This window comes from Esox lucius, chromosome 7, assembly GCF_011004845.1.
Source record: "Esox lucius isolate fEsoLuc1 chromosome 7, fEsoLuc1.pri, whole genome shotgun sequence".
Classification (NCBI taxonomy): domain Eukaryota; kingdom Metazoa; phylum Chordata; class Actinopteri; order Esociformes; family Esocidae; genus Esox; species Esox lucius.
The window spans coordinates 10,983,505-11,010,871 of NC_047575.1; the positions used below are offsets into that span (position 1 = coordinate 10,983,505).

General features: G+C 40.5%; 1 protein-coding gene across 2 annotated transcripts; it reads left to right on the top strand.

Moving 5' to 3' along the window:
• Positions 1 to 362: 362 nt before the first annotated feature.
• On the top strand, positions 363 to 27,293 carry LOC105027683 (ribosomal protein S6 kinase alpha-3). Of its 2 annotated transcripts, XM_020048249.2 has the most exons (23): positions 363 to 414; positions 559 to 726; positions 1,218 to 1,259; positions 12,404 to 12,520; positions 12,701 to 12,782; positions 12,903 to 12,983; positions 13,095 to 13,174; positions 13,330 to 13,436; positions 13,645 to 13,682; positions 13,908 to 14,050; positions 14,201 to 14,271; positions 14,384 to 14,472; positions 16,009 to 16,073; positions 16,180 to 16,282; positions 16,373 to 16,497; positions 16,593 to 16,718; positions 17,239 to 17,328; positions 17,588 to 17,746; positions 22,882 to 23,043; positions 23,207 to 23,283; positions 23,432 to 23,549; positions 25,848 to 25,988; positions 26,103 to 27,293. In XM_020048249.2, exons 2-23 carry the CDS (start codon positions 661 to 663, stop codon positions 26,223 to 26,225), a joined length of 2,205 nt encoding a protein of 734 aa, XP_019903808.1. In that variant the 5' UTR covers positions 363 to 414; positions 559 to 660; the 3' UTR covers positions 26,226 to 27,293. The 2 variants fall into 2 exon arrangements, with proteins under 2 accessions (XP_019903808.1, XP_010898180.1); XM_010899878.3 differs by lacking the exons at positions 363 to 414; positions 559 to 726 and adding an exon at positions 1,017 to 1,035.
• The last annotated feature ends 74 nt before the right edge of the window (positions 27,294 to 27,367 follow it).

Genomic DNA, 27,367 nt, shown 5'->3' on the forward strand with positions numbered 1-27,367 from the left:
TCAAAGCATATTAAAGGTTAACAACAGTTATGGTTCCACATCCCGTTAAATGTATACATAAACGTTTTTCAAGAACTTAGGACACAATGTCTAAAAGTGGTGTCCCATATCACTTATAATTACGATCCCAATAAAAATTCACTGCTTTGTTTCATGTGGCTAGAATCGGTTGTCAATTATTTTCCCAAAACAAATGATTGGTTTGTTATGTCGGACATAAAGGTAGAGGTTAATGCGACTAATGTTGTTCCATTTAGGATATTTGACCAACGTAGATAATAACATTGGTTCTCATTACCTGTCTTGAGTAATATCGCCAAACCTCCTATCCAATGACGTATGGGTGACGCATTCCTCAGCCTCGCTCTGACAGACAGGTAAACCGAGCCACGGCGCCATATTGCGAGAACGGAAGTGAGTGATTTTGTTGTGTATAAGTGTTTATTAGCTATGTAGTTTCTAGAAAACATCAGGAAGACTAATAAAAGCAGTTTAACAAACGTCAGTTACGATTGTATTGCATTGTTAATTTATTTGTAAACTTTTTTTGCGTTCAAGAGAGGGCCCCCTCCAAAAGAAATACTTTTTCATATCCCACCCTTGACATCTGCAAGTCAAGTCTTGAAGTTAGCAGCAGCGATTGAACTGAAGTCTTTGAAGATGCCCTTGGCACAGTTTGGAGCAGACCCTTGGCAGAAAATGGCCTTGGGAAATTCGGAAACAGAGGTAAATAGACATGCTTTAGTGAACTATGGCCATCGTAGCTCTTTTATGTAATCAAATATTGATTTCCATTTATTGAATGTACGTCCTTAAATGTTGTGGGACAGCAAACTTGGAATCATGCACAAACGAATTTTCAAATTAAATTATTAAGGGCCGCATTGTGATCTTAGTTGTCTAAGTGTCTCAAGTGTAGGCTGCTGCATTCTAAGAACAGCCATTTGTTGCAGGAAGTTGTGGGGGAAACTAAACGATCGAATTAAGTTACGGCTATACTCACTTCAGTAGGAATGCGATGTTTTATGGGACAAGGTGGCATTTCTAAAGTGTTAAGTAGCCTAATTAATACAATTGTTTCTATATGTTCTGTAATCAATCAACAATTGGCACTGTCTGAAGCGTATACCGTGTAAAAAAAAAATCAAAAAACGAGCCCATCCCAATGTTGTGTGTGCCTGCGCAAGAGACAGATTAACTTTTTGTATGTTGTACAGGTCATGGACGACTCCATGGGTGACGATGACACTGCTGGCAATGTAAGTCTAGCCACCAAAACAGACATGTCAGACACTCTCTTCTCCCGGACCTTTTCATATTCACGCATTTATTTAACTTTCTCTCCCTTTTGTTTCCTGTCAATTCACATGCTATTGACAACAATGAAATGGTTGTGCCTGTGAGATTGTGTGTAAAATGGCTGGTTGTAAAAATGTAAACTATATAAAAGTAGTTTCTTGTACTTTGAAACACTGGAAACTCGAGACTGAAATGGTCAAGTTCATGTAAACCAATGATGCTAGTTCAGATATTACTGACATTTAGAATAGATGTAGTGGGATGCCTGCCCTAAAAACAAAACAATCAGCATGTGGATATCATGATTGGGTTTGGAATGGTGGACCTCGTAACCAAATGATGGTTGGTAGAAATTAGTCTACTTTTATTTTAACCAAATCTTATGATTCTTTTTGTTCTTTTTCAAAAGCATTTTAATGTGGTGGATCTAAATGTAAAACACAGTCAAATGTCTTAGACCTTTTGTGCTGATGTGTGTCTGTTATACATTTGGGTGCTCTTGGGAAATTGAAAGAGCAGGTCTATTCTCAAGACCAGCCCACTAATTAGCATTTACTGTTTTTAACACAACTAACATCATTATGTGATCTTAGTAAGATGCCTTACATCTTGAAGGGCGGTTGTTTTCTTAGACATCTCAGGCTCAATGGATTTTTCTTCTGTCAGCTTTCACCTTCTTCCTATCAGTACCAGAGCTTCTTCAAGCTGTTCAGACAACCTAAAAAAAACTCAATTATTTAAACTAATTATCTATCCAGTCCTGTGGAGCATTGGGAGGCTAACCTGCTCATTTATAGCTGCAGGATTTAGATTTAAACCACTGGTTGTAAAAGTTTTTCTGTCGGCACAAAAAAAGACTCCCGAAAATATTGTACAATATCATGTGTGCCCCATGTCAAAATTGGAACTTCACCACTAACTGAGGTATGATAGCGGTTTGAAATCTAGATTATGCACAAACAACATATTACACATTCAGCCCAACATGGAGGGTTTAAAAAAACATCTTGCTAATCGTCAATTTCCCCAAATTCAACTCCGCTGATCATCCGGGTTGATTAAATAAAAACCCTGCAATCCTCCAGTAACAGCCTTGCTTTAGAGACTTTGTACTCGCAGCTTGAGAGTGGGTGGCATGTTGGTACAGACTTAAATATTATTTGGTACACCTATCAAGTAGATATCAGCATAGCATCTGTTTTATCACATTTACCTGTGATATGCACAAGATGTACAACACGATGTGTTGAATGCAACACCAGTCTTGTCAGCCTTTACAGAAGTCTAAATTGGCTCAGTTTAATTTGGAGGAACAACATTTGTCGGTAGATTTGCATTGGGAATACACTTATTTATGGAGTGAACAGGTGACAATCTGAATTGTTGCACACTACCTTCCCGGAGTTACATGGCACACTTTCCTGAGAGATACTCACTGCTCCTTCTTGCGTCTACTATCACCAGCAACAGCACATTTGACGCAGACTGCTGTGTTTGTTACCGGGTAAACAATATTGATAGAGAATGTATGCACCTTCCAGGTCAGTGGACCAACCAAAGTGCTCTGCACGTGTGTTTGGCATTATGGCACAGTCACAGTGTCTTGTTGCTAGTAGAAATCGAAAATTCTATTTTCATTTTATGTTAAACTTATTTTAATACTGTAAAACTATCATTGAGTAATGATGCTCTTTGCCTGGTCACTGTAAAGCTCAAAGAGTTGCCATCTGACATTTTTTCACATTGAAAAACCCTCCTGCCAAGACAATGGGATTGTATTCAGTTATTCTATGTGGTCCTGTATTTGCAGTTTATCCTCTGACAAAGCTGTATAGAGTAGGGGTGGGAATGGTTATACTGGTCAAATGTAACTTCCAAACACCCAGATTTTTGAGGTTCCATTATCGTCTATTGTCCTTTTCGTCTCTGTCCATCCTGGATCCGTGTTCTCGTTGATGCATTTGACTTTTGTCTGTACATTCCTCTTGCCATCTACCACCGTAATATGTGAAACCAACTGCTCTGCATATGCTCTTCTCCTGATTGATGGTTTCTTCAGGGCTTGATCATTGGCCACACTTTTGATGCCTTGGTCCACAGACCAGTGTAAGTAAAACCCACCTTGTTATCAGAGCATCACTTTGCCAAACACCCGTTTCATAGTCCTAGTTATCTTGACACCTCTTACGAATGTTGCCAATTCCAGGCCAGTCGTGAGAACTGCAGTCTTTAATTACTCAACAGTCCAAAGCCGGTTTATGTTGTGACTTTTCATGAAGAGGAACTGCAAAGGAACTATCAATAGTCAAGACCAGTTAGAATACTGACTGGCAACCGCTGCAGCATGGGACATTCTACTCTTCCCTACTTTTAAGGAAACCCCACCACTGGGCATTAGGACATATCGTGACACACAGACCTCACCATTGTTAAACCCCACCCCCTGCTGTGAGATATTAACATATCAGTGAAGAACAGATTGTGACTGGCAATGATTCCAGACCTTGACTTTTGGAGTGTCCACCAGTAAAGACATTAGGATATTTTGCTACTTTTACCCCAAACCCCTCCCCCCTTATAACCCCATTCTTTTTCCTACCCCCCAATGTTTATTCAGCCACAGCGTATACAAAATAAATGCTTTTATTTTTTTTTAAGTGCAATAAAATACAGTATTTCACAATGAATGTGTACAAATAAACAGAATAAACATGAATTGTCAAAGTAGTGTAAACAAGTTCGACAAGAAAATGCTTGTATGTACCCTCACAGCGATGCAGCAACAGAACGTTCTTTAAAGTAAACAAACAATTTAACAGGGTTACAAGAAAATCTTACATATGAATTAAAATCAAATATTGGGACACATTACTAAAAACAGCAATGCAATTAAAGTTACGTTTAGGTTCCCACACAGCAATACAAGAATAGAAAGTTCTGAAAAGGACACTTGCGGCCAAACGTTTGGAATAATGTACAGATTTTGAGGAGTAACAATAGAAAATAAATTGTCAATGTGAATAAAACCTTTGAGCAATACTAACCTCACAGCAATGCACCAATAGAAATGCTAAAAACAAATAGCAAAACATTTTAAGTAATGGACAACAAAATAACTACACCCTAATAAAAGATCATAAAAACTATATAAAGTAGAGTGTCTGGTAGCAGCAATTGAGACTTGAGTGAATGTGTGTGTGTGTAAATCAGTCAAGTTCAAGTGACCTTCGCTGGTCAACTAAATTGATCAGGAAACCAAAAATCCAGTATCCACACCAGGCATCATGTCCTCAGTTGTCCGGTAAACCACAGCTTCTCTTTAAATGTTTTGAGCAATCTGGTGTCCAGGGTAGGGCTGTGGTGGTCGTTTTGGCGACACCTCTTCTCCCCATAAGAGCGGTTGTCTCCCCTTCATTCGTCAGCTGATTTGATCAGGTACTCAAACTCAGCAGAGCGCCAGCTAGGAGAGGAAACCAACAATCCACCGGGGTCAGTCTCCATTTCAGACATCATGTCCTCAGTTGTCCAGGCAAACTGCTACTTCTCTTCAGCCAAGATGTCTTTCAGCCAACTAGTCAAAGCCTGTGAAAGTACAATAGACATAAACAATGTCAAAACAGTACAATGTCAAACTGTAAAAATCTCTAAAAAAGTAGTTACATTTGTAGTTGTATAAAACATGTGCATACTTGTAACCAACTTGATATTTGGAATCCTTAATAACACTTGCCAACATAAAAATCAGAAAGTCACAGTTTTGTCTCTAAAATCTTGCTAGAACTATGATGAAATTATTTTTATTTGTTAATCAAAGTCTGCAGTAAGTTTCACAGCATTTGCAAGCGGATATACTCTTGAGGATTCTGATTGGCAGGCCATACCTTTTTCTTCCAATGAACTGAATGCATCGTGAACGTAACATTTTCACCTTTTAACCAATCCGAGTAGTTTCTGGAACACGCAGTGCCAGAGATTCAACCAGTTTCCACTCATTGTGATGCAGAGGAATAAATACATGGCTAAGCCCGGTCGGCTTCTCGTACCTCTGTTTTTGATGGGATAACAAACCTTTTAGATTATTTTTCCAGATCAAAGTCCTCCTGGGTATATCCGCTTGTAAACTGTGAAACATACTACTGCCGACTGGTTTTAAAATACAAATAATTTTGTCACAGTTCGAGCGAAATCTTAATAAAAAAAATCTGAGTGTCAGTATTTTACATTGGCAAGTGTTATTAATGAGTAGTAAGATTCCAAATATCAAGTTATTTATACTATGCACATTTTTATACAACTACAAAAGTAATTCCAGGTTTGCAAATAATTTTTACAAGTGTGCAAAAACTTTTTACAAACAAAAAAACTTTTGTCGCTTTTTTACCTTCATTTAAAAAGGGATATACACCCATTTTAGATGTGGCCTTATTTTATTTATTTTGCAAGATAAATAAGTCATCACTTCCAATCATATATAAAACAAACATTCTCAAAAAAAAGCCTTCCTACACATTTATGAACAAACCTGCCGCTTGCGGCGCTGTGTCTGCTGTTTGATGTCTCTCTTTGCTGCTTTGTCCAGATTGTCCAACGAACAATGTTTCTCCCTTTGTGTCCTGTATCGGCTTGCAGCTGCATCTGAGAAGTCATGTGTGGTGTTTTAGCAATTATAATATGCTTAATATAATCCTTAATTCAATGTTAGAGTTTGCAGACAGACTATTTCTTACCTTTAAAGTCAGTCCTGCTCCATTCTTCATCAATACATTTTAGACTAATTTGATTTACCACTAATCCCAGCACACCAGTGTTATGTCTACTGTTCTACCTGAGATACGAAAGACAAAAAATTCCTTTTTCAGTACAGTATTGGAGCCATCTATTGCAGATGATGTACATATTCAACCAATGCACTAATGCAATAAATGTGAACTTTTTGCCATGCCCCTTCTATGCTTAACTAATAAATGTCTATAGATAAATGGTAATTAACAAATAATAATAAAGTTGAACTCAATAACAAGGTGTTAACTAATTCATATAACTAGGTACAGGCTGTTTATCAATTCCGAGTACGCGAAGAACGTACTTGTCCTTGAGAAGAATTGTCTTGCAAGATTGTGAGGACAGAGAACGCGCCTATCTGGATTGAGATGCATGTGTTCTTGGCTATTGCGCAATAACCCTCCACTCAATGAGGGCTGTAACCTCCTCGTAGTCCCTAAATAAAATATTAATGTGAATATGAACGGCAGAAGGTTTTATGGAGACTATAGCCATAATCATATGATATATATATATATTTTTTAAAGTGAAAATCAACTGCAATTCTAAAAAAGCTGCCCCTCTCTACCGGTACTGTAATTACTTAACTTAGCTAACGTTAACTAGCCTCTCCACTGCACTGAATAACGTTAGCTAGCTGATCGAAAAGTCGGAGCAAATTTATAAATGAGCCGTTTCTTAAATAAAAAAAGCTAATATTCAGCGACTACAATGCCCATTTCTCGTCTCAGTTTTTTTCAGATGCTGATTTACAGGTACCGTTTACCTGAAATAAGAAAAGTTAAAACTTATTACAGTTGTGGAGTTTTTCTCCTGACATCTTGCAATGACTTCTGGGAGGTCAGATGTGTTCTCGCTGAACAAGTCACCAACCCATGCAACCCGCAATAAAAGGATCAAGTACACATCCGGGCATTTTGGTAACTAGCGTTCTTTGGATTGGAACCGCACTTGGACCATGCAAGATGACGTCAAACGAGTTCACAAGTACGGACAAAAACGCGGATTGATAAACGTCCAGTGTTTATTGTATAGTTATTCCCGCCAAATTATTTCTCCCCAAAGCCTACAATCCAGACAATTTAAGACTAATGTTGTTTAATACATTTGCATGATGAATGTTCCACTTCACGCAGCCACCACACGCTTAGTGGTTTATTTCTTTTGACTATTTTAACATTTTTATAAAGTAATATAAATTCACATTCACCTTTCATGCGGCCTATACTTTTCATTTCCATGGCTTGGCGAGTTGAATAGAAATTGCTGGAATTCATTCTCAACGCTTTACTGAAATGTTAGACTTAGATTACAACCGCCAGTAAAACATAATTGCGAAGTAAAACGTTATATTGAGTTTAAAAATAAAGTGGGGTTGTAGTGAATTCCAATCCTCTTAATTTCACTGGTCATTGAAAATCGTCAAGCCTACATTTCTGGTTTTCTTCGCCAGATTGGGTTATTTAGTTTTCCATCACTATGCCCTCCTACTTCCATTAATTTGACTGGCCATCGAAACATAAGGTTTTTGCTGAGACTGTCACCGTCCTGATTTGACCCTTCTTTGGAAAACAGTGTGTCATCTCCACTCTTTTATTTAACACCTTAAAAGTAATTTGCTCCGACAGACTTGAGTCAAGTCGCTATAATGTCAAAGCGCAAGGCAGATGATCGCCGACAGAGAAACTGGCCAATGCAGCAGTGTACACAAAGTGCAAAGAAATTTGTGGACACAAGCTTAGACAAAAGCAGAGAGGAAATCAATAGAGACTGAAAAGAGTGAGAATAACCAACTGATCAGTATTTACATTTTTGATCCCGTCACTCTGATATTATTTGCCTATCCGGTAAAAAGCTGTTAGTCATGTCAAATAAAGATAGAGAGGATCTGCATAGGGTTTTCACATTATTATATCCATTGAGAAACCAAACTTTTGCACACCTGTAGTGCGTTGGAGAAGACCAAAGGTCGATTAAAGTAAACAAAAGAACTCCTGCACCCAGTCTGCGTAACTAGCAATAAGAATTTAATAACAACGTTTCAGGACCAACTTTAGTTGTCCTGCTGAATGTAAACTGTTGAAATCTTGGGACCGAAACGTTATTAGATTCTTATTGCATGTTATGCAGACTGGTTGCGGGAGTTCTTTTGTTTACATTGTTATATCCAAACAAGGATCTTGCCATTGTTCAGCTGGCATTGTTTCTTGAACTTTGAAATATAACATCAAACTTCTTGTGAATCTGAATCCTCAACCAGACCTTGTCATGGTAAACAGCCACACACTTATAAACAATAAAAATTTTACTTTGGAACATTTTTGTTGCACTTAAAACCATGTAATGTACTAAATATATTTCAGTGTGTTAAAATAGATGCAATTATTTGATTTAAATTATATACAAGTACACAACATTTTAAAATAACTGTTATTTCAAGCAATGAGCTATTTCTATAGTGCTTTTTGTCCAAAAGTACAACACTTTGAGTATACTGCTTTTTAACTGCAGGTTGCCTGCTGAGTGTAAACTGAGGAAAAAAGACAAGTGTTAAGAACTAATTGGCATGTGCAAAGTTTGAGTAGTTTCCAGAAATGCCAAGAGCTGACTTTAAAATAGTTTTATATCGCAACTTCTCTTTACTTGCCTTTTACCTGTCACCATTACAAAGATCTTTACTTGTAAGGACAGACTCAGAAACAGGCCTTTTAATGCAGTGTATGATTCTGGTTGTGTATTCCAAAGGGTGTCCTTTCTGCTACACGCAACCTGCCATGGACTCTACTTAGTTGGTCCTTCCAGCTGGGCTGAACCAAGGGATGACATGTGGTACTCCATGTATTTGGCAGGCGGGACCACAAAGCATTATATAGCATAACATTTCCCTTAATTGTTTATTAATCAGCTACCTGAATTGTAAAGCATCCATAAAATGCCATAGTTTCTATTTAATTCACAAATACATACAAATTTATTTTAGGTTTACATGAGTTTATAGCTCAACCCAAGAATGTGTTATTCTACATATTATTTTGTTTGTGGTGTTACAATATTTATACATTTAAACACAATTTTTTTTTGTCCAAGCATCCTTTCATCTACAGTGCTGCTTGAAGATACAGTGGTTATAAAAAGTCTACACACCACTGTTAAAATGCCAGGTTCTTGTGATGTAAAAGATAAATCATGTCAGAACATTTTCCACCTTTAATGTGACCTATAACATGAACAATTCAATTGAAAAACAAACTGAAATCTTTGAGGGTGAAAAATTTTAAACTCCCAATAACCTGGTTGCGTAAGTGTGCACATCCTCTTATAACTGGGGATGGGGCTGTGTTCAGAATTAACCAATCACATTAAAATTCATAGAAGTCATTACACACCTGCCATCATGTAAAGTGACTCTGATTCAACACAAATAAAGTTCAGCTGTTCTAATAGGATTTCCCTGACATTTTCTTAGTTGCATCTCAGAGCAAAAGCCATGGTTCCCAGAGAGCATCCAAAGCATCAGAGGGACCTCATTGTTGAAAGATACCAGTCAGGAGAAGGGTACAAAAGAATGTCCAAAACATTAGATATACCATGGAACTCCATGCAGAGGCATCTTCCTAGCAACCCTCCCATGAATATCATTTCATTCACCTGTATGGGTAATACCAAACTGACCAAGTTTCTTGTCTCTATATATCAGTCTCACCCCAAACTATTAGGGAAAAAAAGTATAATACAGAAATGTTGACATGAGAAGAGCTCTAATCAACTAATTACAGTTGTGCTCATAAGTTTGCATAGCCTAGCAGAAATTGTGAAAATATGACTTATCCTGCAAAAAAAAACAGTCTTTTATTTAAGGATAGTGATCATGTGGAGCCATTTATTATCACATAGTTGTTTGGCTTCTTTTAAAATCAGAATGATAACAGAAATCACCCAAATGGCTCTGATCAAAAGACCAAGAGAGATTTCAGCCAAAACTGCCAGAAGAATTGTTTGGGGTACAATGAAAAACCCACAGGTAACCTCAGGAGAAATACAGGCTGCTCTGGAAAATGACGGTATGGTTGTTTCAAGGAGCACAATACGACAATAATTAAACAAAAATGAGCTGTATGGTTGAGTTGCCAGAAAGAAGCCTTTACTGCGCCAATGCCACAAAAACGCCCAGTTACAATATGCCCGACAACACCTTGACACGCCTGACAGCTTCTGGCACACTGTAATTTGGAGTGATGAGACCAAAATAGAGCTTTATGGTCACAACCATAAGTGCTATGTTTGGAGAGGGGTCAACAAGGCCTATAGTGAACAGAATACCATCCCCACTGTGAAGCATGGTGGTGGCTCACTGATGTTTTGGTGGTGCATATTAATTTATGCACTCCATACTTGGTCGGGCTCCTTATACAGGAGTTACTGCATCACTGCAGCATGGCATGGAGCCAATCAGCCTGTGGTACTGCTGAGGTGTTGTGGAAGCCCAAGTTGCTTTAATAGCGGCCTTCAGCTCGTGTGTGTTGTTTGGTCTGGTGTATCTCATTTTCCTCTTGACTATACACCAAAGATTCTCTATGGGGTTTAGGTCAGTTGAGTTGGCTGGTCCATCAAGCACAGTAATACCATGGGGAGCAAACCAGTTACCAGTCATTTTGGCACTGTGGGCAGGTACCAAGTCCTACTGGAAAAGGAAATCAGCATCTCCATAAAGCTTGTCAGCAGATTGAAGCATGAAGTGCTCTAAAATCCCCTGGTAGATGGCTGCATTGACTCTGGACTTGATAAAACACAGTGGACCAACACCAGCAGATGACATGGCTCCCAAATCATTACTGACTGTGGAAACTTTTTTTCTGACTGTCCACACTTTTCCCTTCCAGTCAACTTTCCGTTAATGTGCCTTGATACAGCACTCTGTAAACAGCCAATCCTTTCAGCAATGACCCCCTGTGACTGATCCTCCTCGTGGAGGGTGTCCGTGAGTGTCTTCTGGAAAACTGTCAAATCAGCAGTCTTCCCCACGATTGTGGTTGTGTGAACTGAACCAGACTGAGAGATTGAAGACTCAGGGAGTTTTTGAAGACTTAGAGCTTTTCCCAGGTTGACATTTCTGCATTTTTGTTTATTCTAATATTTTGATATACTGGATTTTTAATTTCCATTAGCTGTAATCTTTAATCATCAAGATTGAAAGAAAAAAGGCGTGAAATGTTTCACTTTCTGTGTAATGAATCTAGAATATAATGAACTTTTCCACAATGTGGTTCTAATTAAATAATTCATAGTGAGCACTAAATAAATATCTAATTGCACAAGGGGTTCACATACTTTCAAGCAGTACTGTTTATACAGGGGACTGAGGGAGAAGTGCCTTGATTAAATCAAAACATTTCTGCACACCCTTTCTAGCTAGTTTTCATGGCAAAGCAGACCGCTCTTTTTATCAATAACAACATGAACACTCCATGTGTAAATTACATCACCTTTGTTTTCACACCCAGGGTGCAGTGCAGTGTGAATGTTACCAATCCCGTGCAAACGCACCTACAGCGGTCCCTCAGGCCCAATGAAATGGCTCAGTCAGACGCCTACATTCAGGCACTCCACAATTACACTGAGTACCATATATTAATAGTAGCAGTGGGGTTGGTTGGAGTATAACGGGCAAAATGATTAAAGAAAAGATGAGAGGGTAGCTGGAGAGAGTGAGAGCTTTAGTCATCCTCCTCTGCACCTCTGATATATTGGGAGGGGGTGGCGGCGGCATGGCAACCGGTTGCAAGCTGTCTGTCCGGAGCTCCCTCCCTCCCCGCTGTGCGCCTTCTCTCCCGACGTAGCCGCCCTGCCTCAGCACCACTGGGAGAGGGGCTCCGCTGGCCCATGCATCGGCATGGGGGACTTGGACTCCGCTTGGGCCGAAGACGAGCCGAAGAAGCACTTGGCTGAGAGCGGGTGTGCTGTATGTGGATCCGGGGCGGTTAGGTGTAGTGTTGTGTTCAGCTGGGAAAGAATGGGTTTTTATGTCTCCCCACCTCATGCGATATTACTTTTTAATTTTTTTATTGCAGAGATAAGGTGCTAAATATGCAATGCTAAAACTGTCTTACTTACTGGCGTGGTTCTGTCTACCTAGTGATTATTATTTCCTTTCAGTTGCCTCTGCATATTGCTAATTGTTTCCCTGCCTCATGCATTGCTTCTGCGAGTGCGAGCGCTTGTTTGTAGAACTGCTGTGTATTGCGGTGTACTATCTCCACATCTCTGTTTCACATATTTCAGTGGAGCCACCTGGCTTTGTTTTGAATGGTGTGTCTTTTCACAGGACGAGGGCTCTGTGAATGAGATCAGTATCACGCACCTCGTCAAGGAGGGCTCCGAACGGGCAGACCCTCGGCAGTTTGAGCTGCGCAAGGTCCTGGGACAAGGCTCCTTCGGGAAGGTACTGTGAGACGGTGGCGTGACGAGCCATTGGTCGGAATTTTTACCTAATATTATTCAAGTATTACTAATTTCCAGCACTCTGTGAACATTTGTCTACATGAGACTGACTGGCAGCTATCTGTTGTGACTAACGGCTGTACTGATGTGAATCGCTGGGGCTCTGTCATCTCCTGTCCAGGTGTTCCTTGTAAAGAAGGTAACGGGGCCTGATGCAGGGCAGCTCTATGCAATGAAAGTGCTGAAAAAGGCCACGTTGAAGGGTAGGCTACGGCGGTTCGGGCTGTTTTGTGTCGACTACTTTCCAACAGGCGTTGTCGTTATTCTGGTTGACCTGTACACAGCTGTTTTTTACTCATTTTCCCCTGCTTTCATGTCACCAGTGCGGGACAGGGTGCGCACCAAGATGGAGCGAGACATTCTGGTGGAGGTGAACCATCCTTTCATCGTCCGACTCCACTACGGTGAGTGAACACGCTGCATGACTCTCCTGTCTGACCTGATATTTTCACTCTTGAGGTATGCAGAGATTTTCTGGCAGTCAGAGTTGAATATGTAGCCACGGTTCTTCACAGCGTTCCAGACAGAGGGGAAGCTGTACCTGATACTGGACTTCCTCAGGGGAGGTGATCTGTTCACACGGCTATCGAAAGAGGTGCGAAAGATAATGATATTTTGAATGCGTTTTTTTATAGGGACGTTATTGCCTGTTTAGCTTGGAAATGAACATCCATGTAAGATCTGATTTGGGAGCGGATGTTTCTCAATAGGCGTGTTTTTTTAAACCCCTTCTGACCTCCTGACCTCCAGGTGATGTTCACAGAGGAGGACGTGAAGTTCTACCTGGCAGAGCTGGCACTGGCACTGGACCATCTGCACGGCCTGGGCATCATCTACAGAGACCTCAAACCTGAGAAGTACCTCCTACAATAATGCTTTAACATTGCTTCTTTACAATTACTCATTTCTCTTGCAATCAGCAACTTGGATAATAAACTTGTCTGTTTTTTTTATTGAAATCTATTATATACATAATAGAAGTTGGGTTACAAATAGTTTATTTCCTGTAAGTGTTTCTGCTGGCGGATGTTGCATTTCTCTCTGAGATCCCTCTGTCCTTTACAGCATCCTGTTAGATGAGGAAGGCCATATTAAACTGACTGGTGAGTAATGCTCTGCCACTGTTACATGTTCCTCTTTCATATTCACACTCCACCTCACTTACACCACAGAGCAGAATAGGAAAGTGTTGTTATTATCATGAATGCCCTTTCACTTAATTTGAAGAGCCTTTGGTTTGATTATGCTGCATTTCTGCTTGGCTATAAATATTGAAAGAACACGCCCATTCAGCTTAGCTCACTTAGACGCTCTTTTGTTTGTTCCAGACTTTGGCCTAAGTAAAGAGTCTATTGATCATGAGAACAAGGCCTACTCTTTCTGCGGAACAGTGGAGTACATGGCGCCAGAGGTTGTGAACCGTAGAGGCCACACCCTTAGCGCTGACTGGTGGTCGTACGGTGTGCTCATGGTAAGCACTGGAGATCCGCCACTTCCCTGTGAGGAGTTTAGTTTTAGTCTCCCATTTGTCCTAATATGGCCTGAATGGGCAGCTGTGTCCTATGGATCATGTTGCCGTTGGATGGGGTAAAACGGTGTTAAACTCTGTGTTCATCCCCAGTTTGAGATGTTGACCGGAACACTGCCTTTTCAAGGGAAGGATCGGAAGGAAACTATGACAATGATACTGAAGTACGTCCTTCTCCACTTGTCACATTTTCCTGGTCTAGTTTGACCAGGCTGTTTCAAATACTTGTTCATAATTTGTTATCTGCTGAGCTAATTATTCTTTCTTGCGCTGCAGGGCCAAACTAGGAATGCCTCAGTTCTTGAGCCAAGAGGCCCAGTCTCTCCTACGTAACCTGTTCAAACGCAACCCAGGCAACAGACTAGGTAATAAATCCTTGTCACTGTAATGAAGCAGTAAGGCGTAAGGGTGTGTGGGTAATTGCCAATAAACCACGGGCAAGATCTGTTCTTAGGCATAACACATCACCATACACCACCAATCCCAGAGGCACCTTATCACAATTAAATCCCGCTTTATAATGCAATTCAAACAGTGAAAATAAATGTTTTATCCAACATACCACAGCTTTCATCCAATTAGCATTCAGGGCTCAAATCACCCGGTTTATAATGCCAATCGTGGCACAACTTGTATGTTCTGAGAGGCTTAACACACAGAACATTTATTCTGTATTGAAATGTCTACCTCCCACCTGGGTGAGCCAGAGCAACTATTTGTCCCATAACACTCGCCACACATCAGTGGAGTGATATAAATGAAAATAAACTAAATGAATTGAAATCTGGTTAGCAACTGTTTCTTGGCTGGACAGTCTGTCTCAGAGGATTGTGGTCTCTGGTGTGAGACCGGTGAGTTCTGTGACTCACTGTAGCTTTCAGATGCTGGGGAGACGATGATGAACAACGTCATGCTGGGAGCTCGTGGCTCGTTTCCTCCTCTGCTCGGCTGTGGTACTTTGTTTTGCGACATGTTGTCATTTTGTATCTTAAAAGAGCTTCTTGTCTGAAGAAAACAATCACCACATTTTCTTGGAACGGCAGCAACATTTTAGCAGAGGCATCATGTCGCTATTAATTGAACGGAAGGGAAACACTGGGGTGACCATGCTGGAAATATTGCAAGGACCCTTGGGTTAACACCACCTAATTATAAGTTGCAATGGGATACTTAGTTACCCAGAATGTCAGAACACTCATTAATGTCCCATCAAAAAGACTGCACCCTGTGCAGGGCAATGTCCCTTTCACTGCCACGAGGGATATAGATTTGATATGTAGACTGAAGGGAAGAGTGCCTCCTGATGGCCCTCCAACACCACTTCTAACAGCATCTGGTCTCCCATCCATGGGACTGCCTTGGAACGCAGTGTGGTATTATTACACAAGCGGCCAGAGCTGTGCTGATGTAATGCGTTGTTGTTGATGTGCTGATGTAATGCGTTGTTGTTGATGTGCTGATGTAATGCGTTGTTGTTGATGTTCTGATGTAATGCGTTGTTGTTGATGTTCTGATGTAATGTGTTGTTGTTGATGACCTGGTGAAATATGTTGTTGTTATTGGTGTTGGTGTTGCTGTCCTCTTGTTTTTGTCCTGATGTAATGTGGTGTTGTGGTTTTGGTTGTCTTGATCGAATGTGTTGTTGTGGTCCTTATGAAATGTGTTGTTGTGGTCCTTATGAAATGTGTTGTTGTTGTCCTTATGAAATGTGTTGTTGTGGTCCTTATGAAATGTGTTGTTGTGGTCCTTGTGAAATGTGGTGTTGGTGTTTTTGTTGTCCTCATGGAATATGGTGTTGGTGGTGTTGTTGTCCTGATGGAATCTGGTGTTGGTGTTGTTGATGTCCTCATGTAATGTGTTGTTGATGTCCTCATGTAATTTTAAGGTGTTGTTGTTGACAGGTGCTGGTCCAGATGGAGTGGCAGAGATAAAGAGACATTCCTTCTTCTCCACTATAGACTGGAATGTACGTGTGCTTATTCATGTCTGCTATTGCTCTGTACTGTTATATATGTTACTCCTTGTTTTTGTGTATTTTGAACGCTAATCCCTTTTACTTGGTATGCCTGTAGAAATTATTCAGGAGAGAAATCCACCCTCCCTTTAAACCTGTGAGTGGCAGACCAGATGACACCATCTACTTTGACACTGAATTCACTGCAAAAACTCCACGGGGTAAATCCAGTTACTTTGGTGATTTGACAATATAGTTCCGTGTGTTTGTGAAATGTAGTGACACATTTGAAATGAGGACTGTCCCCTCAGACTCTCCCGGCTGTCCCCCAAGTGCCAGCGCCCACCAGCTGTTCCGAGGCTTCAGCTTTGTGGCCATCTCTGAGGAGGAGAGTGTTCCAGCACACACCTCCAACGTCAACACGACCACCATACCGGTAATAAACACACATTATGGTATATGAACCTTGCCAGTATTATTTGGTTGAGTGTGGACATTACAGAATGGGGCTCTATGTCTCTGCCCCTTCAGCATCTCCACAGAAACACAGCCCTGTTCACCGACGTCTACGACGTGAAGGAGGACATTGGTGTGGGCTCATACTCCATATGCAAACGCTGCGTTCAGAAGAGCAACCGGATGGAATATGCTGTAAAGGTGAGCTGTAAGGCCGTCATTGAACACAGTCAGTGTCTCAGTCCGGGGCCACACTCGCTAGAATGCTATGATTGTCTTGGTATGACGATATGATGGTCTTGGTATGATGGTCTTGGTATGACGGTATGATTGTCTTGGTATGACGGTATAATTGTCTTGGTATGACGGTATAATTGTCTTGGTATGACGGTATAATTGTCTTGGTATGACTGTATAATTGTCTTGGTATGACGATATGATTGTCTTGGTATGACGATATGATTGTCTTGGTATGACGATATGATTGTCTTGGTATGACGGTATAATTGTCTTGGTATGACGGTATAATTGTCTTGGTATGACGGTATAATTGTCTTGGTATGACTGTATAATTGTCTTGGTATGACGGTATAATTGTCTTGGTATGACTGTATGATTGTCTTGGTATGACGATATGATTGTCTTGGTATGATGATATGATTGTCTTGGCATGACTGTAAGATTAGGTGTATGATGGTTTCTACTGCCGTTGTCACACCAGATCATCAGTAAGGCCAAGAGGGACCCCACAGAAGAGGTGGAGATTCTCATGCGCTATGGACAGCACCCGAACATCATCACCCTCAAAGATGTAAGTCCTAACGCCAGCAGTACGCAAATAAATCAAGCACCATCGTTGGCCTTCAAACCCAAGTTCACCAACGCCACAGTAAGATGGTGATATGACTAAAGATTTGCATGTTTTGTTGTCATGGATTGGCCAGTTTGACTCATTTCTAAGAGAGTCAATTTGCTTAATGTTCCCATTGTTTTGGAATCCTGTTGTATAATTGAGTCCTGTTAGTTGTGAGCTTCTCTCGGGGTGACGTGTGAGGTGTTGTCGTGACTAGGTATATGAAGACGGACGTTCCGTGTACGTGGTGACCGAGCTGATGAAAGGAGGGGAGCTGCTGGACAAGATTCTCAGACAGAAGTTCTTCTCTGAGAGGGAGGCCAGTGCAGTTCTCCACACCATCACCAAAACAGTGGAGTACCTGCATGTACAGGGGGTAAGCATTCATCATCACCATCAAACTGATTTTCTGTGACCTGGAGCTGTTGGCTTCTTTCAGTTCACTGTATATAGGGCATTTTCCAACAACAACAGGAGCTACCTAGTTGAGAGCAGGTATAAGGCGCTGCATTATTGCAAAATAGGTTTTTCTCATGGTGGCGGCAGACTGACTGTGCCCGGGACTCGTATGTTGGTTCCAACTTGCTTCCTGGATGTGCAAATGATAAGAAGGAAAACGTTCCTGCGGGAAATTACTTCAACAAGACATTGAAACTTGTTGATACCAACTACCAGAGATGGGCAAAGATACATCAAAATGTATTTTAAAATAAATATTTTTAAATGTAATGTAAATTTTTATCAAAATAAACTACCAAATACATCAGCCACACCTTGTATCAAAATAAACTACTGTATTTAAAAAGGAGCATGAAATCACTTTGCAAACCTTCCATCTATCGGCCTATTTGATCTGTCCCTTCAACAGTACATTGACTCAGTTGATTAAGTAGACAACGTTTCATAGCAACAGCTTTTCTCTGCCTAACGAGTCATATGATAAATCTGACATGAAACCAGTTAAAAGATTGAATATTCACACATCCCTGTGATCACCTAGATGAAAGTTATTTTTAAAGTAACCATTATGTAACTAAATTGTATCCTAATTTAGTTACTTGGTGTTTGGTAATGAAGGGCCTGACTGCACCTTCATTAATAGCAACAAGTTTCTAAGTAATTCATTATTTGATTGTTAATCATAAATACACTGCTCAAAAAAATTAAGGAAACACTTAAATCATACTTTGAGTCTCGATAAAGGAAATGTATTAAAGATCAAAATCTTTACTGTACATTGTGTAATTCGTTGAGAACAAAGTGAACTGAACTTGAACGTAACGACGGTCAATGGAAACCATAACCACCAACTGATTGAGGGCTGGATTAAAACTCAAATTGAATATCAAAGTAAACCATTGAAATCACAGGCTGTTCCAACTTGCATGATTTTCATCATGGTCAGGGTACCGTTGGCTGGCACTTGGAGGTCTGTGCAACCCTCCAAGGATATGCCTCCCCAGACCATCACTGACCCACTGCCAAACCGGTCCTGCTAGATGATGTTGCAGGCAGCATAACGTTCACCATGGCATCTCCAGACTCTTTCACATCTATCATATGTGCTCAGTGTGAACCAGGGGCGGCGGCAGCCGATTTTGCCGGGGCTTCAGCCCCGGATGTTTTGAGTGTAGCCCCGAATCTCGAATGAGGGAATTTTTTTTTTTAAGCCTATGTAAACCCGCGAAATCATAAGTTGTCCTATTTCGTTGCGCTTTGGCTTTGCACGTACTGCATACAGCCTGTAAAAATATACCTTAAAAATAATCTAGCCATATAGGCCTACATTACTTTGCTGCCGTTTCTTCCTCCCTTTTGAATATGTAGCAGGTAGGGGAGGGGCTAGCCTAGTAGCAAAGTCAAGTGTCTGAGCGTGCGATTTAATAACGACAGACAGCGAGCGGGAAATGAAAAATGAAGTAAACAAGACTTTGGGGATTCTTTGGAAAGAAGTCAGTGGGTAAGAAATGAATTCAGTTTTTTTATCCTTTAAATCTAAAGATCATCTTCTGGCTGTCTTTCACTGTATGTCTATTTGTTAACTACTGTAGCTAGTTATTAGGCTACTAGCATCACTTGTATGTTACTAGTAGCATCTGATATAAGTTAGTATGATACTAGCAAGCAAGTGATAGAAGATTGCTCAATCAAATATAAAATAATGTGATCATCATCATCAATCATTAAACAGTGTGTAAATCAAAAGTAAAAAAAAAATGCTTAATATTACCAAATGAAATGAAGGGTAAGTTAACCCACAAATAGCTTCTAACAACTGTCTGTGAAGGTTTGGACTTTGGACTCGATCTACTCCATCTGTGTTTTTTATTATTATTCTGAATCCGTTCTGAATCTGATCAAGGTGTAGTCTTTAACTTTTTTTGTTTAAAATGTTGCCTTTCTTTATGAAAGTTACCAACAATCAAGTGTTGATAAAAAAAAATGCAACATGAAGCTAATGAAATGTTTTTAAAATTAAGGTACAGTTAAAGTTTTTTTTTAATGAAAATAAATCTTTTTTTTTTATAAAAAAATATCTACATTTAAACATAGTAGTATACTGTGCAAGTGCAAACATAATACAAAATAGTGAACTATAAGTATATTTTTATGTTGACTTGCAAGTATACTCCCTGCTGAAAAATCCAGCTAAAACCAGCCTAAGCTGGTTGGCTGGTCTTAGCTGGTTTAAGCTGGAAGTAGCTGGTATATCAGGTTGGTTTTAGGGGGGTTTTGAAATTTTGTAGCTTGTCTTAGCTGGTCAGGCTGGAAGACCAGCTAAAACCAGCTAGGCCAGGCTGGAAGACCAGCTAAAACCAGCTAGGCCAGGCTGGGAGACCATCTTAAACCAGCTAAGACCAGCCAACCAGCTTAGGCTGGTTTTAGCTGGATTTTTGAGCAGGGCTTGCAGTATACACTACTAAACTAATAGTTTACTGAAAGTACACTTCAGTGTGTACTTTCATAAACAAAAAATACTACTTGTATTAAAATAGTAAACTACTACTAGTATACTTAAAAGTTAACTTGTAGTACAGATGCATTACAAATGAGAAACCTAGGCATAGTTGTGTGTACTTAAAGTCTACTACTCTTACACTTTAAACTTAAATGTATACTTTTATATACTAAAAGTGGGCCAATTTAGTCCCAAGCAGTATTGAAATAGTACACATTGTTAAGTCACCTTCATTTATATAGCGCTTTTGAACAGTGTAGGCTGTTTCAAAGCAGCTTTACAGATACAAATGGATAATACTTGGTAATGTGAAAGAGAAAAGCAAGTGATGTGAAAGACTACAACAGGTGATGTGAAAGACTACAGCAGGTGATGTGAAAGACAAAAGCAAGTGATGAGAAAGACAAAAGCAGGTGGATGAGAGAGTAATATAACAAATATAGAAGGACATACACTATTCAACTCTTGTTGTCTATCTGGTATGTTGTATGTTGACTCTGTGTATGTGTATTGAGCATAATGTAAAGATGTACTGTATATTGTTATCATGCTCAGTTGAGCAATGGTTATGTTTTCCATATCCAAAACAAAGGTTATGCTCAGTTGAGCACTGAAAGGATGTTAGCCTGCCTTGAATATAATGTTAAAGATTTATTTTCACTGAAAGTAAAGTGTTACTGTAATAAAAAAAAAACTCTTCGAGTGATCCCTGTATTTGCATAAAATGCTCTGGGCTAAGCCCCGGATGTCCTTCAATGCTGGAAACGCCCCTGGTGTGAACCTGCTCTCATCTGTGAAGAGAACGGGGCACCAATGGTATACCTGACAATTCTGGTGTTCTCTGGCGAATGCCAATCTAGCTGCATAGTGCCGAGCTGTGAGCACAGGTCCCACTAGGGGATGTCGGGCCCTCGTGCCACCTTCATGGAGTCATGGAGTGTCAGGAAGTCATTCATGCAATTGTATGCAAAATCATGATTCCACTAAACAGCTACTTCAATTAGGCAGGGGCAGTGCCAGGATGACATGACTGTGGATGCATTTTGTATAAATGAGGGGACAGTCTAATTACTGTGCAATAAACTCAATTCCTACCACTGAATCTATTGAGAGCCTCAGAATATAGGTATATATTATATATAGGTATAGAGGACACAAACACATTCATTGTGTAATAAGAACATATTCTTAAACTCCAATAGAGAATACTACAATAGAGAATACTACAATAGAGAATACAGCTATTCCAAAACAGTTAAAAAGTTCTGCCAAAAACAGTCACATTTATGTGTAAGTGTGGGTGAAAGAGAAGGCGTGTGATTGAGTGTTAATGACAATAAGGCACATGTGTGTGCATTTAACAAGTTCCACCGTATTGTGGCATTATAATGTCATGTTTTACAACACTGAAACGCTTTATAATTTTTTTCGTGCACAACCGGCAAAAACTTAACGTAGGCTATAAGTAGCAAGCTAACGTTAACTGTGAGGGCTGCTACCTGGGTCAAATAGTTAGCTAGAACATTATGTAAATTGATAAACGATTTAGCTTAGGCTACTAAAACGAACACCAAAACTAGCAATTAAAGCAAAAGATCAATGGAAAGCTGGCAACCTACACATTTCTGTTTCAATTGACCTTCTTCGGGTATGGATCAAGTTTCTGTTCTGATCTCAAGTCTGGGCAAATTACTGAGTAGGTACCAATCAGAGGCAACAATGTTATGATGTCTTCATGAACACTTCTCACAAAGTATTGTACAGTATTTTAAACTACAAAATACGAAACACTAAAGTATTTTGATACAAAATACGATGCCATTTTCATCAACCCTATCAAATACAAATTACATAAGACTATTTTGTATTTTAAATACATGTATCATAAATACTGCCCATTCCTGCCAGCTACGAAACAAAATGGAAATCTGTGTGGAAAGGGGAGGAGTGTAGAGAAACCAAATGTTAGACTGCCACATGAGGGCCAAGTCGCTGCCTTATATCACAACTGTGTCAAAGTGAGCAGGGTATACACTGTCCGGGGGTCCAGTACACGGCGGCTCATTGGCTGGGCGGTGCCTGGGCGGTGCCTGGGCGGTGCCTGGGGGGTGCCTGGGCGGTGCCTGGGCGGTGCCTGGGCGGTGCCTGGGGGGTGCCTGGGCGGTGCCTGGGGGGTGCCTGGGCGGTGCCTGGGGGGTGCTTGGGGTGAACAGCTGGATAGGGGGAGGATGGTGCCTTGCCTTGAAGCTCTCTAGCAACACCTTGTGTAGGTCGAACGCTTGTGATCATAATTGTAGATGTATGTGAATGTGTAACCTCACATTCATGTGTACCACCTAAAGGCTTTCAGGAGCACTGGAATAAGAATTGGACTGAATTGGCGAGACATGCATGGAGGAAGCATCTGTCATCACCTATCATCCTGCACCTGGTGTGGAGTTGCCCACGAGGCCATAATAGGAATGTGACTGTCACCAAAAGTTGTGGGGAGAAAGGTTTTTATAAATGTGACTCATTTATTTCACTGATGGAACGTCTGTACCTTTGCTCAGGTTGTCCACAGAGACCTGAAGCCCAGTAACATACTGTATGTGGATGAGTCTGGAAATCCGGAGTCGATCCGTATCTGTGACTTTGGCTTCGCTAAACAGCTGAGAGCTGAAAACGGACTCCTGATGACTCCCTGCTACACGGCTAACTTTGTAGCCCCTGAGGTGCTTCCATCACATGTTTCTTTGACCAGTACCAGCATGCCTGGCTTGTCTAACTGTATACATAGCCCAAAATGTTTCCAGATTCCTGTACATTTGTCTAGATATACAGTGTATTTTCTTCCTGTATTTCATTGCAGTAAATAATACATCCTCTGGTTGGTAGGTCCTGAAGAAACAGGGCTATGATGCAGCCTGTGATATCTGGAGTCTGGGAGTGCTTCTCTACACAATGCTTACTGGGTAAGTGGTATCTGCAAACCATTATATTGACAATAACTAATATACAGTAAGTATGTAAATGCAATATTAACAAAAATATAATAGGTCCAACAAAGTCATTTTAATATCTATACATCCTTTTAAAGTATGTTTTCTTGTCATGTTCAAGGTTTACTCCTTTTGCCAATGGACCAGAGGATACCCCTGAAGAGATCTTGGCTCGGATAGGCAGTGGAAAGTTCTCTCTGACAGGTGGTTACTGGAACTCCGTCTCAGCAGAGGCCAAGGTATGTTTTGAACATTGGGTGAATGAAAGGGCTCTCTCTAGTACAGGGATGAGGGTGGGGTCTGCAGGGGTGTTGCAGAGATTTATGGGGAGATTGTTGATTCTCTGCACATCATCATTGGTGGATTGTTGTATATGTAAGCTCCAAAATCTGGATGTATCAATGCTTAATGCTTCTTTTCATATCTTTCATTTAAGAAAACCATCGAAGCTGTAAGCAAAAATAGTCCAGCCGAATTGTACTTATTACAATTCGGCTGGACTAGTTTCAACTAAATGAATGCTATATATTAACACGTGATAACAGGGAACCTGTCAAACAACATTAGTATTGGCAAAGTATTTTTGCTATTGCATCATGTTTACAGAGTCTGACCAGCTTTTGTAAGTGACATGCGAGATATAATGTGGTCAAGTTCTTTGCTGTTCAACTGGCTAAATTAACGGTCAACAAATACAAAGTAGCTTTTACTTTCAAGAAATGTTAGCTAATTAGCTTCGAGGTTCAATGTTAGCTATAGACTTGGAAAGTCTATAGAGGTTCTGGGTGCAAAATATCCGTTGTTTTGAGCCATACCCAGCGGGCACACAACATCTGTCTGTTGTAATCCCGACCACAATAAGACGTCAGAATTAGGTTGTGTGCCCGTTGGGTAGAGATTTTAAATATTGAAGATTCCTATATTATTGTGCAATGTGGACATTCTGTTCTTGGTCAAGATGGTAAAACAATATGTGCCTTTTAATGGCAATCTGTTATAAATACACTGAACAAATGCAACAGTTGTTTTTGCCCCCATTTATCATGAGCTGAACACAAAGATCGAGGACTTTGTCTATGTACACAAAAGGCCTATTTCTCTCAAATATTGTTCACAAATCTGTCTAAATCTGGGTTAGTGAGCATTTCTCCTTTGCCAAGATAATCCATCTACCTCACAGGTGTGGCATATCAAGATGCTGATTAGACAGCATGATTATTGCCAGGTGTGCATTAGGCTGACCACAATAAAAGGCCACTCTAAAATGTGCAGTGTCACTGTATTGGGGGGATCCGGGGGTGTCTGAAAACCAGTCGGTATCTGGTGTGACCACCATTTGCACCACGCAGTGCAACACATCTACTTCACATAGAGTTGATCAGGTTGTTGATTGTGGCCTGTGGAATGTTGGTCCACTCCTCTTCAATGGCTATGTGAAGTTGCTGAATATTGGCAGTACCTGGAACACGTTGTCGTATACGCCGATCCAGAGCATCCCAAACAAGCTCAATGGGTGACATGTCCGGTGAGTATGCTGGCCATGCAAGAACTGGGATGTGTTCAGTTTGCAGGAATTGTGTACAGTTGCTGTTTAATCAGCATCTTGATATGCCACACCCGTGAGGTGGATGGATTATCTCGGCAAAGGAGAAGTGCTCACTAACACAGATTGACAGATTTGTGAACAATATTTGAGAGAAATAGGCCTTTTGTGTACATAGAGAAAGTCTTAGATCTTTGAGTTCAGCTCATGATAAATGGGGGCAAAAACAAAAGTGTTTATAATTCTGTTCAATGTATTTCAACCTCTGTGTTGAGAAATTTGTGTTTTACCTACAGTTCGGTTTTTCTAAGAGCCCACAAACTACACTAACCACAAGTCTTAGTGGCACTGATGAAGCCTTACTTGGACTCTGACAAACATGCTCTGGAGTTATTGTGACAAAGTCATATTGATGGATTCGTCATAACAAAATTGGGATGGTAGAAAAATGGAATATGGATTTTTTTTATTTTTTATTGAAGTAATGAGTGCCATGTATATTGGGCTCAAATTTGACATTACTTTTTCTGCCATATTACAAAATATGTAATTACATATAGACCTGTAGAGCAGAGTCTTGGGTATTAGTGTCAAGCCAGCCTGGTTCTGTTCATAGTCAGGTGCCTGTCTCCCAGACTGACCTGTCTCTCTAGGGGATGAGGCCCCAGAGTGAAACGCTTTGGGAACCACTGCCCTAGTATCCAGTTACTCTGTGACAGTGTTATACTAAATACTTTTATTAGCACAATGTACTTGATGTTCTTTGTAAATCAGGGGTGGGCATTTAGACTTGAGGGCCACCTTGTGATTTTAAAATGAAGATGAGGGCTGCACAGGCAAAAGGGCAATTAGGAAGACAGTTAATCAAGTTCCAGATGTTTAGAATAGTAGTGTTTTCTTTCTCGTTTGTCTCTTCACCCCCCCCCCCCCCCCCCAAACAAAAGCCTGTGTGTATCCCCACACTGCCAGTTAACACTGACATCGCTGTCTTTAGGACCTTGTGTCCAAGATGTTACATGTGGACCCCCACCAGAGGCTAACCGCTGCTCAGGTGCTGCGACATCCTTGGATTGTAAACAAGGACCAGCTACCCAAGTACCAGCTCAATAGGCATGATGCTCCTCATTTGGTTAAGGTAACAGTACAACATCGTTCAATGTACAAAAGCCCAGACTTTCCTATCAGACAGGAAGCATCTCTGCTGGGTACTTGAATGAACTCCAAGCCAGTTGTCCCTCTTTTCCCACAGGGAGCGATGGCAGCGACTTACTCCGCTCTGAACATGCACGTTCCCCCTGTGCTGGATCCTGTGGGACGCTCCTCGCTAGCTCAACGTAGAGGTGTGAAGAAGCTGACCTCCACAGCCCTGTGATCCGCCTGCCACTAGTATCAATCTCGCCTGTTCAGTGCTACTGCGTCACTGCATTGGTGTGACTTTACACTCCTGCTGTGTTAGAACTGTGTTTGTAAGACCAAGAAGAAACTGTAATCCATTCACTGAGAAAGTTGATGGTGTACTTGCTTGTACAATCACCACTGCCTACATGAGCTTACAAGACTCTTGAAAAGGCTGAACTGTATATATTATTTTTTATTAAATTAGATATATTTACTACGAAAATATCATTCAGTATATACGGGTTCTCATAGGTATGTGTTCACACAGATTTAGTTTAGCACTGGAAGAGGAAGATGTTTGGAGATGTTTCCTCTGGTTGCACGGAACATCAGATGGTGACCCCACCCCAATTCAAAAACATCCCTACCCCCTACATGCACTTCTGTAAATCTGAAAAGATTTGTTGGGTGTAATCAATATAGAGCTGTTGTTATTTTCCTTATAACCATCTGTTGGCCATTCTGACAACTCCTCGATTCAGCAACAATAAGTTTACAAAGACCTTGAATTTCATCTAGATTAATGGTCATTTCCTTCCTCACTCCAGTGTCTACTCCAGTACTATCTCTTAGGCCCCGGTATTGGGGCAGAGCCCCGGAGGGTGAAAAGGGTTTGCTTGCTTTACTCTGTCTTTCTACTTTTGTCCTTTTCATGATCATAAAGGGAAACGTGTGAAAAAGGAATATACTGTACTCATAGCAATTAAGATGACTTTTCAAGTATACTTTTAAGAGAATATTAAGAATGTATTTTTGTATGTGGATGAATGAAACATTTTCTATTTGGTGTGGACAACTGATGAGACCACAGGACAGCAGTATTTTGTCATAAAAGGGAAAGGCCTTCTGAGGAGCTGCTGTATAAATGCAAACTGCTAAATGGAGGTGAGAAGAGATACTGTATTTCCCCTCTGCTTTGTGTCTGACTGTTTTACAGATACATGTTTGTGTCCGATGTGGTCTGGGCAAGTGACTGCACCTTATTTTGTAATCTCAAGGAAATAATCATCAATGCATTAAATAAATATACAATCAAACTGTATCAGTATTTACATGTTTGAGAAACAGCAACTTAAGTCAGTGTGTATATGAGATTAGATAAAAGCATAGCAAACA

Excerpts from the sequence above, each read along its gene's own strand:
- LOC105027683 (XM_020048249.2), top strand. The coding sequence starts at position 661 with ATGCCCTTGGCACAGTTTGGAGCAGACCCTTGGCAGAAAATGGCCTTG. Across the intron at positions 12,783-12,902 it reads GAAAAAGGCCACGTTGAAGG|TGCGGGACAGGGTGCGCACC; the intron begins GTAGGCTACGGC and ends TCATGTCACCAG. Across the intron at positions 23,044-23,206 it reads CTAACTTTGTAGCCCCTGAG|GTCCTGAAGAAACAGGGCTA; the intron begins GTGCTTCCATCA and ends TCTGGTTGGTAG.